This window comes from Manis javanica, chromosome 7 (genome assembly GCF_040802235.1).
Source record: "Manis javanica isolate MJ-LG chromosome 7, MJ_LKY, whole genome shotgun sequence".
Taxonomy (NCBI): domain Eukaryota; kingdom Metazoa; phylum Chordata; class Mammalia; order Pholidota; family Manidae; genus Manis; species Manis javanica.
This window is the reverse complement of record NC_133162.1, coordinates 133,959,559-133,974,105: the sequence shown is the minus strand read 5'-3', so window position 1 is coordinate 133,974,105 and position 14,547 is coordinate 133,959,559. Positions and strand designations below refer to the sequence as shown.

At 53.6% G+C, this 14,547-nt stretch overlaps 1 protein-coding gene across 1 annotated transcript; it reads right to left on the bottom strand.

Annotated features, from left to right (window-relative positions):
- Positions 1–394: 394 nt before the first annotated feature.
- AMER3 (APC membrane recruitment protein 3) lies at positions 395–14,295 on the bottom strand. Its single transcript, XM_017678236.3, has 2 exons — positions 14,189–14,295; positions 395–9,063 (listed from the first exon to the last, which is right to left on the bottom strand). Exon 2 carries the CDS (start codon positions 9,047–9,049, stop codon positions 6,659–6,661), a length of 2,391 nt encoding a protein of 796 aa, XP_017533725.3. The 5' UTR covers positions 9,050–9,063; positions 14,189–14,295; the 3' UTR covers positions 395–6,658.
- Between the last annotated feature and the right edge of the window lie 252 nt (positions 14,296–14,547).

Below are 14,547 nucleotides of genomic sequence, written 5' to 3'. Positions count from 1 at the left end.
TTATGCTATTAGCACCCTATTTTAATTACTATAGCTTTGTAGTATGTTTTCATCAGGAAGTGTGAGTTCTCCAATTTTGTTATTTTTTAATGTTTTGGCTACTCTGGGTCCCTTGAGATTCCATATGAATTTTAGGATGGGTTTTTTATTTCTACAACAAGAAAAAGGCTATTGTGATTTTCATCAGGATTACACTCAATCTGAAGGTTGTTTGGGGTAGTATTGCCATGTTAGCAATGTTAAAGTCTCCCAATCCATAAATATGAGATGTCTTTCTACTTATTAGTCTTTTTTAATTCCTTTCAGCAATGTTTTGCAATTTTCAGTGTGCAATTGTTTTGCTCCTTGATAAATTTATTCCTAAGTATTTTTGTTTATGTTACTGTAAATGGAATTGTTTTATTAATTTCCTTATTGAATTGTTCATTGTTAGTGTGTAGAAATGCAATTGATATTCATGTGTTGATTTTGTATCCTGCAACTTTGCTGAATTAATTTATTAGCTCTGTTTTCTTATGTGTCTGTAAAATTTCCTACATATAAAATCACGTCATCTGTCAAACAGAAATAATTTTACTTCTTTTCTAATTTGAATGTATTTTATATCTTTTTTCTTGCCTAGTTGTTCTGGCTAAAATTTCCAATACTGTATTGAACCAAAGGGGTGAAAATGGTCATCCTTGTCTTTTTCCTGATCTTAGGGAAAAAGCTTTCAGTGATGTTAGCTGTGAGTTTTTAATAAAAACTTCCTTTATCATGTTGAGGAAGTCTCCTTGTATTCCTAGTTTTTTATCATAAAAGGGATTTTTTTTAATTTTAATAAGGACTTTATTAAATGCTTTTTATGCATCAGTTGAAATGATCATGTGCTTTTTCCCTTCATCTTATTAATGTGATGTATTAATACTGGTTCTGTATGTTGAATCATCCTTGCACTTCAGGAATAAAACTCACTTGGTCGTGGTGTAGAATCCCTTTACCCTTCTGCCGAGGTGAGTTTGCTGGTATTTTGTTGGGGATGTTTGCATCTACATAAGGAATGTTGGTATGTGGTGTTATGGTATCTTTGTCTGGCTTGGGTATCAAGGCAGGGCTGGCCTCAAGGAATGACTTAGGAAGTGTCCTCCTGGGTCTTCAACTTTTTGGAAAGTTTGAGAAGGGCTGTTGTTGAATCCTCTTTAAATGTTTAGAGGAATTCACCAGTGAAGTCATCTTCTTTTTTGGGAAAGATTTGATTACTGACTGAGTTTCTTTACTAGTTATAGTTCTATTTCAGATTTTCTACTTTTTTTATGACTTGGTTTTGTAGATGTATGTATCTAGGCGTTTGTCCACTTCATTTAAGGTATCCAATCTGTTGACATAAAAATGTTTATACCTTCTCTTACAATCCTTATTTTTGTAAAATTTATAGTAATATCCCCACTTTCACTTCCTTTTAGTCCTTGGAGTCTTTGCCCTTTTCTTCTCAATCTAGCTAAAGATTTATCAATTTTACTGGTCTTTTCAAAGAACCAACTTTTGGGTTTATTGACTTTTCTCTATCGTTTTTCCTTCTCTATTTTATTTATTTCCATTCTAAGCTTTAAGATTTCCTTACTTCTGCTGGCTTTATAGTTTTCTCTTCTTTTTCTAGTTCCTTAAGCTATAACATTAGGTTGCTGATTTGAGGTCTTTCTTCTACTTTAAGGTGTGCATCACAGATGTGAATTTCCCTCTTACACCCCTCTGCATCCTCTAAGGTTTGGTATGTTACCTCATTCCATTTGTTTCAAGGTTTTTCCTTTACTAAACCTCCCTAATTATTTACGCAGCCATGTTGAGTCTACTGATGAGCCAATCAGTGGAATTCTTCATTTCTGTTGGTGTTTTTGATCTGTAGCATTTTCTTTTTACTCTGTATATTATTCCATAGAATTCTTCCTGTCAGCTTATAGTGCCGCCTGTTCTTGCATATTGTATACTTTTTTTATTAGCGCTCTTAACATACTAATCATACTTATTTTATAATCTTTATCTGATAATTCCAACATCTGTGAATCTAGTTGTGATGATAATTTGTCCTTCAGACTTTGTTTCTCCTTGACTTTGGCAGGGTTTATAATTTTTTGTTGAAAACCACACACGTTGTATAGGGTAATATGTGCTGAGGTACACAGGCCTTGTAGTGTAAGCATTTATGTTCATCTGGCTAAGGACTGGGCTGTTTTAATATCCTGCACACCCACAGCCCCAAAGGCCTCTTACCTTCCCCTCCCGTCTTTCCTTCGTGGCTTCCCTGCATTCTGGCCCTTCAAATGTTTCTCTTACAGCTCTTTTCGTTGGGATATACTGTTACTACTGGAGGCTTATTAGTGTGATGGCAGGTGAGTGGTCGGTGGGGTTCCCTTACCCTCTGAGCTTCTAATGACTTCTCAGTCTTGTGTGCCCGTGCCTCAGGGTGGGGTTAAACCTTTAGGAACCCTAGGCCCTTCTGGAGAGTTCCCAGTCTGCTTTCTTGAAGTCCTCTCCTGCCTGTCACTCACTCACTTGACTGACTGACTTAGTTATGTTCCTCACATGGGTCGGGAGGGCTGGAATGGACGGCAGAGGGCTGGAGTTCCCTTCCTTCGGCTTGGAAAAGGTCCCAGAACAGCCCTTGAAGTCCTGCCACTGGGGTCGGCCTGTTAGGGAAAAGGGTCTGACGGGTTTCACAACGGCTTCTCTCTCTCTCTGCCAGGCCCATGAGGGAATCCTTTTCTGTCATTACACTGGCAACATAGTGTGGTTCCTGGTGGACAGGCCTGTAAAAGTGACCACATCCATTTTTTCCAGCCTCCCAACTTCTCACATGACCTAAAATCACTCTTTGACTGTTCCTACCAATTTTGGGGATCTTGCAACTTCCGCTCTATGTCTTGTTTGCTGTATTTCTCTGGATACATCTGTTTCTTCAGGCTTCAGGGAAGTTGTCTGCTCTGGACCTCAGTTTTCTGATGGGTCATGAAAATCACTGATTTTCAGTTTGTCCACCTTATTCTTGTAGGGATGGAATTTCAGCAATAACTAAAATCACTTTTCTATGGGTGTGTGTGGTATGTTTCCATCAGCATGGAGCCCAGAGCCTCGGCACAGCAGGGCTGTGAGATGTGGACATGGAAGCAGGCTGTGTTGTTCATGTAAAAAGTGCTTCCTATCATTGTTGAGGCATGTTTCATTTTTATAGTTTTGAAGAGGACTTCAATAGGAGAATAAAGAAGTGAGTGCATCATTGTTTGTAATAGCAAAAATGGGCAATAACTTGAATATCCACCCACAGGAGAGTGTGTGAATTAACCGTGACCTGTGGGAGGCTGTGCCGCTGCTCCAGCAGTGGGGAGACCACCCCCAGCAGCTGTCTGTCATTCACTGGGTGGTAAAAACACACTGACATTAATGTGTGCATTTTCACAGGCATGGAAGGGGTCTGAGCACACACCCCCAAGCTCCAGAAAAACAGGAGAGGGGAGCTGCTCAGCATTTCCTGGTGTTTGCATGGTTGCAGTAAGTACAGTAATTTCCTAATTGAAACTAATTTCTTAACTGAAACAACAGAGGGGCAAAGGAAGGAAGCTGCCTTCCCATTGTTTCCCTTTTGTATCTTTGAGTTTTGTATCCTATGTATTTATCCCCATTCCATAGAAAGAAAATAAACAAACAACTAGGAAAGGTAAGAAACACCCGCAGGGTAGTTCACAGCCTGCGCCTGCCTGCCTTCAGCCTCACTCAGTGCCTCCCCCCTGCCCTTCCCCAGCCCCCTGGTCTGCCTGGCCCCCTGCTGCAAAGTCAGGTCTCCATCCTGTTGGGGAGATGGGGACGCTGCCTGCTCGCCCACCCCTCAGCCCCGCAACTGCACCTCCCACTGCAACCTCAGAACAGTGGAAGGTTGGAGGTACAGGGCACGGGCCCCAGGCCCTACCTACCACTGTGTGACCTGAGTGAGGCACCCAGGATCTGTGGGGCAGCTACATGCTGTGGACAACCGGACCTGCTTCTTGGGATTTCACTTTATATGGGAAAACCTCCCATAACCTCTAAGCTATGTGTGAGCACGACGGTTAGAAAGGACCTGAGTCCTGCAAGCGCCCAAGTCAGGCCCTAGGCGAGATGCCTGTCCCAGGAGCTGGCCTGCTTCCTTCTGGCGGCTCACCCTGAGGATGTCCTGGAGGCCTGCAAAGCCCCATCAGGCTGGCACTTCCCGGGCCCTCGTGCAGGGCAGCCAGTCTTGGGGTGGGGTATGTAGAGACAGGGCGAGGGAGCCTCTGACCCACCACTCAAAGGTCACCCTGTGCTCCTCCGCTCTCACAGAAAGAAGCCTAGCAGGTCAGCCTGGGGCCGCCCCCCAGGGTGCTGGAATGAGAATCTCTGGGGTGCCAGCATTGCTCAACATGCTCCTGAGATCAGGAGCCCCGGGGCCGGCAGGTCCTCCCAGGCAGGCGTGGCCCCCCTCCTTGTTTCTGTTGCCACCGACTGTGGCTTGCCATGGCCTCCAGGTCCTGCCCTCCTGACCCCAGGTCCCTGCTGCCCATGCTGGGCCTCCTTGGCTCCTGCCCTTCCCAGGGCTCCCCCCCATCACCCTCAGCCACCGTGTCCCTCCCAGCAAGGAGACGCTCCATCGGAGTACTTCCGCCGAGGTCAAACCCTGCCTCCTACCATGCTCCAGATGCAAGGCCCAGTCAGTGAGAAATCAGAAGGCAATGTGCAACCTTTTGATATTTCATTCTTTCAACAAGTATTTACGGAGCACTTGCCCTGCTCAGGTGAAGTACAGAGTGACGGGGCCATGGCTGAGCTGGGGGTGCCCCTGCCCAGGCCCTCAGCCTCCTTCCAGGGACACGTGCTGCTGCCCAGGCGGTGCTCAGACACCCGCGCCCCGAAAGGAGGGAAGAGCGGAGGCTTTGAGAGAGGCACTCGGCACAGGTGCCCCGAGGGAAAAGTTCTGGGGCTGCTGAAGAGCTGGGCCTTGGAGTCGCCGTGGGACTCAAACTCCGTAAATCCCACCGACTAGCTGTGTCCATGGACAAGTCACTTCGGCCTTCCGTGTCTCAGCCTCCACGTCTGCACTCAGGCGGATGCAGGGGCAAGCTGGACTATTGTGTCCTCTGCTCAAAGCAAGGCTCGGTAAATGGCCATCTGTGGGGTCTGGGAGGAGGGGTCAAGCATGGCTTCCCAGGAAGGCCGCCCTGACCTGCCTCAGCGTCCCAGGGCTACACAGGCCAGGGCAGGAGCCTCGCCATGAACTTCTGAGCCCACGGTGTGCCCGCACCCCGCACTCTGTAGGTCCCAGCGAGCAGTCGCTAATGAAGCCTCAGACATCAGGGGAGACACAAGGCTGCACTCAGTCAGGCTGCATCCCCCCATCTGGAAATCCTTCGGCCCCCCCACCCATAATCCCCAGACCTGCCCCTTCTATGCCACTGCCCATCCCACCCTTCACATCTCCCTGCAGTATGTGGCTGATGTAGGATCTAGTCACAGAGACCTTGCAGGGCACCTGATGTGCTGACACTGGCAGGATGGACACATGCCCTTCCTGCAGAGGCAGCCACCCTTCCCCTCCACAACCTTGAATGTTCGGTCCTTGCATCTGCTGCACTTTCGGAGGGATGAGATGGAAGGTGAGTTTTCCTGCAGGGTTGGGGGTGGGGTGGGAGCGCTGACAGTGCGGATGGAGAACGGCAGAGCTGTGGAGCACCCAGCAGTGTTTTCCCAAAGAACACTCTGCCATCCATGGCTCAGAGTGCATTGTTTGTCTGGGGAGATTTGTGACAGACAATTCGCCACTTGTCCACAGGGTCCGGCCAGCCCTGGCAGGGCTGCACATGGTGTCTGCTGGCTCAAGGCTCTTGCTGAGATGGCGCTGGTCCTGCTTCTTTTCCCAGGGAGAAGCCTCGGGGCCCCAGGACATTGTGGCTGCTTGTCCTGTGGTGCAGAGCAGGCTGGGCAGGGCTGGTGGCACTCCTGAGCTCAGCGGCAGCTGCCCAGCCTGCCTGTCTCCCACTCTGTGTCCCACCCCTGAGCTCACACATTTATTCTTCTCGACTCCTGTGCAGTTACCGGCTGCTTCCCATTTACCACAGGCCGTTTCCTCCCAGCAGCTCCAAGCCCGGCTCCTCTTCTTGATGCGCTGAGGAGGAGCAGCCAGGTCCCCGCCCGGCCCGCGTTCTGCTCTTCGTTCCCCGGTGGGTGCCAGTGAGGCAGGGCACTGGGAGCACCGGCAGCCCTGCAGCCCTCCTGGGCGTCTGGGCTGCCCAGGACCAGGTCTGCCCCAGCTGCGAGGTTCAAGCCTGGATGCTACCACATTAAAATGCCCTGCCCGGCTGGCCTGACCCTGCCATGCCCTCCCCATCAGTCCTCACATCAGGAACAAAGGAAGGAGATTTGGGGCTTAGGTTCTCCTGATCGACCACAGAGATGCAGCTCCTGGTGAGTGGGAGCCCGTCATATGGGAGGGGCTTGGCCACGGCTGGCCTGAGGGCCCCCACTTCGGGCTGGTTTCAGAGGGGGCCCTCTTAGTCCAGGAAGCTGCAGTGCCTTTCTGGGACACTTGCAGATGAGGCCCCCTTGTGCTGGCCAGGAGTGAGGCCCAAGAGTCCTGGCAGGTGGCCCAGGGGCTCAGCTGGGCAGCAGTCCGGGGGGACTATGAGTCCAGCGGGCCCCTGTGTGCCCTTGAGCTGAGTTGCAGGGGCTGGCTATCCACAGAGACCTGGGCCTGGGCATCCAGCCTGGTGGGCTCCACCCCAAGTCGGCTCAGATCCAGGTCCTGGGCTGGGCACCTCTGGTCCTGCGGGCTGGCCAGAGAGGGTAGGCCACAGGCAGCGGCCATGCTAGGAAAGCCATTAGGCTGTTTCCACTGCAGATTGTCAGGGCCCCTGGTGTGAGGCTGCCCACAGGCCCTATGGCCCGCATCCTGCCTTGGGGGCTGCGCAGTGGGGAGCCAGTGGTCTGGGTGGATCTGCAGGGCTGCTATTTGGGCCACACAGCCTGTCAGGGCAGGTTCTGCCTCCAGAGAGCTGCCCTCAAGACCTGGCCTCCAAGGACCTCGGAAACACCCCAGGCTCCCAGGTGGCCTGGGCTCCCGGGAGCTGGGCCAGGCAGAGGGGTCCGGGACCTTGTCTTCCCGGGACGGGTCTGTTGTCACAGAGGCTGAAGACTCCATGGAGGAGAATGAGCCTTCATGACAGCTCCGGGTCCCCTCCTCCCCAGAGACCTGCACACACTCCAGAGACAGGTCTGTGCACAGAGAGCTGGTCCCCTGGTCGGCCCCTGCCAGGACCTCACTGTCTCCAGCAAACAGGCCCTTGCTCCCCGCATGTGCCCACGGCTCCTGCCTGCTAGGAGCTGAGCCCACGGGGGTCCTACCTGTACCTGAGGCCTGGGCCTCCCTGCCCTCCAGTTTCTCTGGACCTGGGCCCCTGTTCTCAGAGCCCATTGCCTGCTTCTCCACTGGTCCCCTCGGCTGGGTGGAGGGCTCCCCAGGGGCTGAGGCGGGCCGGGCGCGAAGCTCAGGGCCCCGGCGCAGCCAGTTGATAATGCCCATGGTGATGGCAAGCTCCGTGTCACAGAGCTTCAGCAGGCACTCCTTGCCCTTCCAGGAGCTCTGTAGGAAGCCCTGGCTGAGCAGGTCTGGGCCGGGTGCCGGGGCCAGGTTCTCCTCCGCCCCGACGTGGAAGCTGCACATGGACAGTGGCATTCCGAGGGCCGGTCCCGACAGGCTCTCCGACACGCACAGGTCATCATCCAGGCTTGGCCGGACAGGCCCCTCGCTGGGGTCATAGAAGAGCTCGTAGAGGGCGTCTCCGCTGTAGCTGTCCCGAGGCAAGGCAGCCGCATGTGTGCCTGGGCTCAGGGCCTCCCTCTTGTCCTCCTCAAGGCCAGGCGAGAAGGAGTCGTAGTAGCCCTCGTCGCTCGTGGACACAGACTCTGGCTGCTCGCTCTTGGGGGTGCCTGTGTCTACAGAGCTGGCTTTGGAGCCACTGTGGGGGTCCCTGCAGGGGCCCAGGGGCAGCTCGGCAAGCTCCGCTGCATCCAGCCTCGGCGGCTCTGTGTCTGTCTCCTGCGGAGCCCCTAGCCACGGGCCCAGGAGGGTGCGGTGCTGCCTCACGGTGTGATTCACGCTGTCCCAGAACTTGGCCAAGTCAGACGTCTCGTTCTGGGCAGGAGACGCCAGCTGCTCCACGCTGCCCTGGAAGGGACCCCGGGGAGATGCCTGGGCTGGGCTCTCTGGGCCATCACTCAGCTCCAGGGATGGCACTGAGCTCTCATCCGCAAAGATCTCCCCGCAGCCTGTGAGTGAGTCGAAGCTCTTGAGTGAGGCCACGTCCTCACACAGGGCCCTGCAGAGGTCGAAGGAAGAGTCGGGCAGGAGCTCACTATCAGATAGGTCCTGGCACAGGCTGTCCAGTCCCAGCCCCTCGCCCAAGGGGAGGAAGGCTTTGCCCCGCTGCCCTCTAGCCTCCGAAGGGCCCCCGGGGGAGGACAGGCTCTTCCCCTTGGTTGCCAGCGAGGCCAAGCTCTCAGTCTTACTTCTGTGAATGTGGAATAGGTTCCGAAAGCACTTCTTGGGGCGTTTCAGGGAAATCCTCTTCCTTGGGATGCTCTTGGCCACAGCTGGCACGAAGGGCATCTGGGGCACAAAGTTGCGATAGTCAATCATGCGCTGGCTGCTGGGAGGCCCCGGGAAGCTGGCACTGCCCACCAGGTGCCCAGCAGCTGCGGCTGCCCTGCCAGCCCCGGGCACGCTGTCGTGAGTCTTGCTTTTCCGTACCAGTTTGAAGGTGGCCCCACAGGAGGCTGTGGCATCCCCCTCGGGGGCTGGCTGGGCCCCTTTGTTGGGGTGTCTGTCGTATCCTTGCGTGCTGGGACTGACCAGGGGGCTCCTCTTACCGTGGGGCCACTGCTGTCCTCCCGGTGAGACCGACCAGAGGCCCGCCTCCTCCCTGCCCTGGGCAAGAGCTGCTGTGTCTGGGGACTTCTCGCGGGAAACATGCAGGCTCGATTTGATGAAGGTCTTCCCCCTCTTGAGCTCCATGCTGCCTGCGGCTGCTGTGGAGGGAAGCAGGGGGCACTTAGTGTCCACAGTGGGGGCCTGGGCTCCCGAGGCCCTCTGCCCACCCCCTCACACAGTGCTGTTGGAACAGAGCTCGGACATCTGAACTTAGGGACTCCGTGGAGGTGGGGGAGGGAGAGGGGAACAGCCCCACCCATGCTCAGTGCTCCAGCCTTTATAGACAGTGATGCCCAGGGATGTTAAGTCACATGCCTAAAGGCACACAGTAGGAGCCAAAATGAGCTCCTGCATCTGCAGTCTCTCAGCTCACCCAAGCATTCTCCCAGAGCTTCTCTGGCCAAATCCGGTAAATCCCATTTCCGAGCCCAGGCACTCTATCCTTGCAGGGAAGTACCACGGCCACCTGCGGTCTCTCAGAGGATTCAGTCATAAGCTGCCTCCTCCTCCACCTGAGAGATGAAGCTTCAAGGCGGCCCAAGCCCGCCTCCCGAACCCCAGGTGGCTGGCTATCAGAGGGACAGACACAGGCACTGCCCTCCAGGACTGCTGCTCCTGTTTGAGAGGCGAGACTCAGTCGACCCAGAGGCCACCCCACAAGGCACAGTGAGCATCCCATGCTGCATGAGAGCCTGAGCATTCAGGAGAGAGAGAGGGCATCATGGTGGCAGGCAAGAGACGGGGCAAGCATGAGGCCAGGACCAGGTAGATGGGATGGACATAGCACAGTGAGGGCTGGAAGAGCAGGCCGCTGTGGCCTTCCACACACAGGTATTGACAGGGGCTGTGTCTGGAGTGTCATTCAGAAGTTTCTGGTGGCCAGTCTGAGCTCAGTGGAGAGCTGCTAGAATTGCTTACTGGTGTCTGTCATGGCTCTGGGGGTGGAAGGTGGGAGAGGGTTAACAACCTGCTCATCCTTGCACAGCTGGGAGTGCGGCCTTAGTCCAGGCTCACTGAACAGCTGTGGGCTTCTTCTGAGTGCGTGGGTGAAAACAGTGACATGGGGGCGTCGGGGGCCTAAGGCCATTCATCTGACATGAGTGGAGGACAGCATAACAGGAGAGAGACTCTAGCAGGAAGGGTGCACAAGAGGCAGCTAAAACGAGCTGGGTGTGGGGATAAGGCGCAGGTGGAGGCTACGGTCACAGGCATGAAAAGAGGGGTAAAGTTACAGGGACTTCCGAAGGAAGAAACTCCAGGATGCAGCAACTGAATAGAGAGGCAGGCAGAAGTCCTCAGCCGAAGCATTGGAGAGGTCGGGCCGACTCTGCTGCCTGTAGCTGCCAAGCAGCTCTCTGAAGGTACCTGAGGCTCCATCGGCATTGGCTCAGAAAGGCGTGCTGGCGGACAGGGCCACTTGCTTTCCCACCTGCTCCACTGCCCCTCACAGAAGGTGGGCTGAGAAACCAGAGGAAAACCAAAGAAACCAGCCCCAAACCCTCCTCCCTACGTCTCCCTGGCCAGACTGACAGAGGAGGACCCGCTGATCCCTCACCGCCAACGGCAGGAGGAGGCACTGGGGCAGCCAGGGCCTGTAAGCTGGGTGCCTGTGGCCACTGCAGGGGGGCTCAGGGCGGATCTCGGGTGGTGTCCTTGGGCAGGGCCTTCTTTCTGAATAGTGACGGGAGCTCCAGTTTCAGTCCAGAGGCAACCTGTTTAAAACTGGACCTTTGCATCTCTTGCAAAGGGCCCTGGGCACAGGACCATCCTCACTGTGCTCTGCTCTCCGCTTCCCAGCCTTTGCCCATTCTGCGTGGCCCCTCTCCTGGCATGCTCCGACACCAGGACCCCACAGTGGCAGACTGCCTCACAGTCCAGCTGGCAGTGTTAAAGCCAAAGAGGCTGAGGAGGGCTGGCAAGGCTGGCATTGCAGAGGCCCACAGGGTCAAGCTGACCCTCCTCCATTCCACTCCCACCCGTGGACAGTGCTTCCTCCCTGCAGAGGGACAGCTGGGACTTTTGACTGGAGGATGGGATGGGGAGCAGGCCCTGTGCCAGGGAAAGCCGCAGGACCCAGGCTCGGCTCTGCTGCCACTCAGCTTTTGGTGGCAATATCCTGGACAGTATGACAATGCTCGAAGCTGCTTTTGTGCCTCCTGCCAGATGGCATGGCCCAAGCCTTTCCCACTGTGCACCTACAGACCCCATTTCCACTGCCCACAATACTTTGTGGCCTGAATACGGTCTTCCCACTCTGAGGGATGGTGTTACATGCAGCACAGTGGCTGGTACCGACACTTTGGAGTCAGAGGACCCAGATTTGAGTCTTGGTTACATCGACCTAACCAGGAGCAGTGCTTGGTCCGTCACCTTGTAAGAGACACTGTAACCTCCATTTTACAAAGGAGAAGTTAAGGTCCAGAAAAGCCCAAGGATCAGCCCAGGTCACTCAGGTGGTAAGTGACAAAGCTAGGATTAGAACCCAAGCTTGTCTGATCCTGAACTTGTGTTCTTTACCCATGATGGACATTCTACAGAGCAATAGCTCATGCTTCCCTTCACGGGAAATCTAGAACTCGATAATAAATGTGTTTTTTGTGATGAATTTTGGAAAACATAGTGAAAATGAAGATTAAAAGCAAAAGTGTAGCTCACTCAAATTTAGAAAAATTGTAACTGAAAGCAATAAAATTTCTATGGCAAGAAATTTTATGAATTCATATGAAATCTCTATTGCATTTATTCTTTTCTATGTTTTAGAAAAATCTTTTTATTACCATACTCTTGGAATAACTTAGCCAGACATGATAAAAATTATTTCACTGTGTGAGGAATTCTACAACTACAAAAACTAAGATGATCTCTATAAATAAAACTACTGGTTTTTTAATTCTTGGAACAGCTAACTGATTTAAAATCATGAAGAGTTGGAAATTTCACCACACCCTGAACTTGAAAAATGATCCCTCAAAATAGCTGTCATTGCTATAGGTGGCTGGACTCAGTGTCACTAATATTGCCAACCCTGTTTTCTGAGTTCATTTAGCACTCTGCACATCAATAAGACAAAAAGCACTAAGGTCCAGAACAACGAACCAGAGACTTGCAAAATCCTGGAGCAATCACGTAAGATCCATGTGTTCAGTCCAGTCAGTTTCCATATTAATGTCTTTTAGAGCCTGTCTCTTTGGAAATGTGGGGCTCGTATGTGATATGCATGGGAACCCCCCAAGGGGTAGAGGGCCCACTATCCAACTGGAGACAGGCTGAGCAGTCACCTTCCATGACAGTTCTCAGGGGCAGAGTGGGATTTATCTGGACAGCCAGATGCCGGCACTGATATTGCTTGAGGGCAGAGGCCAAATACTCCAGGTTCTCAGCTGCATGAATGCCCACTCTGCTTTGTAACCCTGTGGCTAAAGACCCCCTTAGTAGACCCCAGCAGGAAACCTGAGTGAGACTCTGACACCATGTGCCACATCGTTCCCCAAAGGACAAAGCCCACCCAGCCCTCCGCCTGCTCCGTGCCTTCTTGTCTGGAGCATCCGTGATCACTGGCGGCTCACACTGCAGCTTGCTTGGTCTTCTTGCTCCCCAATGAGGCTGAAAACTTCTCCAAGACTCAGGACTTCAATTGTAGTAGACTGTGAGCAACTACTTATTTAAATGAATTTTTGGGACATCTTATCCATATATTTCCATCTAAATTTCCTAAATAGGATGCAAGGTCTGGAATTTTTAATTCTACAGTTTATGCATATAATTTTCTCTGATGGTCTTAGTGACACTAAGACCCTGGACTCTTTCATTTCTAAATGAACTTGCAAATTCCATGAGAAAACACCATGTATTTGTTGAATCAATTCTGATTCAGGGATGTGGTATTTAAACCAAGACTTAAAAGACAGCTGACGACAACTGGGCAAAAGACGTGGGCAGCGTATTCCAGGCAGAGGGAACATCTTGCCGAGAGGCCTCCAGAAACAAGCGAGGGAGAATATTTAAAGATCTGAAAGCGGGCTCAGGTGGCCAGAGCAGCAGATCAGTGGGAGGAGGCCAGGAGATGGGCAGGGCAGCCCACACCTGGCCTGAGGTGCCAGGGAGGGTCGTGGCCTTTATCCTATGCACCGTGGAGAGCCAACCATTAAGGGTGAGTACCAGGGGCCAGTTTTCGGTTCTAACAAATCACTCCAGGTGCCCATGAGAATGCCAAGTAGGGGCAAGAGTGGAGGCAAGAAGATAAGTTAGGAGCCAGAGCGGGGTCCCGTGCAGAAAGTGGCGGCAGAGAGATGCACGTGTATATGGATTTACGCAAAGTGAGCAAAGGAAGTCATTCTACTGGCTGCTTTTCTATAGGATGACTAACTTCAGCTCATCTGCCTAGAGGATTTTCTTTTCCCTCTGGGAAGGTAATTCTGTGCTTTTTTTCTCATTTTTAACATGAAAGGTATTCCATGCAGCAAAATAAAAACCTTGGAGGTACACATATGCAACAGAAGTGGTGTGGAGATGTAAACGTTTTGACTAATAGTTTTGGCATTTGCCATGCCTTCCCCGCCCCACCCCCAATATTCAGGAAAATCACAAGCAGTGACATACAAAGGGGTGAATGGTGATAAAAAAAAAGCAGAGCCCCCTGAGGGAGCCCCCACGGGGGACTTCCTGGGCGTTGGGGTGGCAGTAGAGGCCTATGTAGGGGGCAACAGTTAATTTCTGTAGCAACTGCCTAAGCCAAAGCCTTTCGGAGGGAGGTATGAGGGCCATTGTGAGGAGGGAAAGCTTCCGTGTTCTGGGGCGGGCGTGGGGTGGGGAATGATGCAGAAATAGAATCTGCGGTGAGAACAGCACCCATTCACCCAGCCCCCACGTCGGGGGGACAAGAGGCCCTCTGGGGAGTGACGGTTCTGCCCCATCTCCTCTAAGGGAGTTTATGGGTGCTCCTGGCCTGCCCGGCCAAGAAAAGACGGGTCTCCAGTCTTATTTGTGCTTTCCCAGCCCCCACAGCCGTAGACAGATGGTTTCTCTCCTTCCTTAGCCCAAACCTAAGAGGGTCATCACCCACAGACCCCTCACCATGCACGCGGGGCACCGCGGGGTGCAGAGATTGCAAGAGCCTGGCTCCTCCGCTCCGCTCGCCCATCGCTCAAAAGAACGCACACAAATTCCCAAATCACCCCCTTTCCCCGCAAGCCTACAGACGATCTTCGGGGCTTGGCGACTTACCGCTGGGGCTGGGAGTGTCGCAGGACGCAGCCTCGGCAGGGCCGGCAGCCGCGCCCGACCGCGCCGCGCGCTCAGCACCACGGCCAGCTCCGGGCGCCGCGCGCCCCCGCGGGCCAGGGCCGGGGAGCGAGGGGCGGGGCAGGGGAGCGGGAGGGGCGGGCGGGAGCCGGGGGCCGGGAAGCCGCGCCGGTGGGGGCTGCCCGCGGAGGGCGGCCGCCGGGCCTCGCCCGGCCTGGCTTTGTTCGGGGCTCCCCCGGGCTCCCCCGCGGGTCTCTTGTCTCCCGCAGGCTGTGGGGTGCGGCCCTCAGGCGCCGCAGCCCGGGCCCCCGGAACGGACGGCCGCCCGGCGGTCTCCCCTT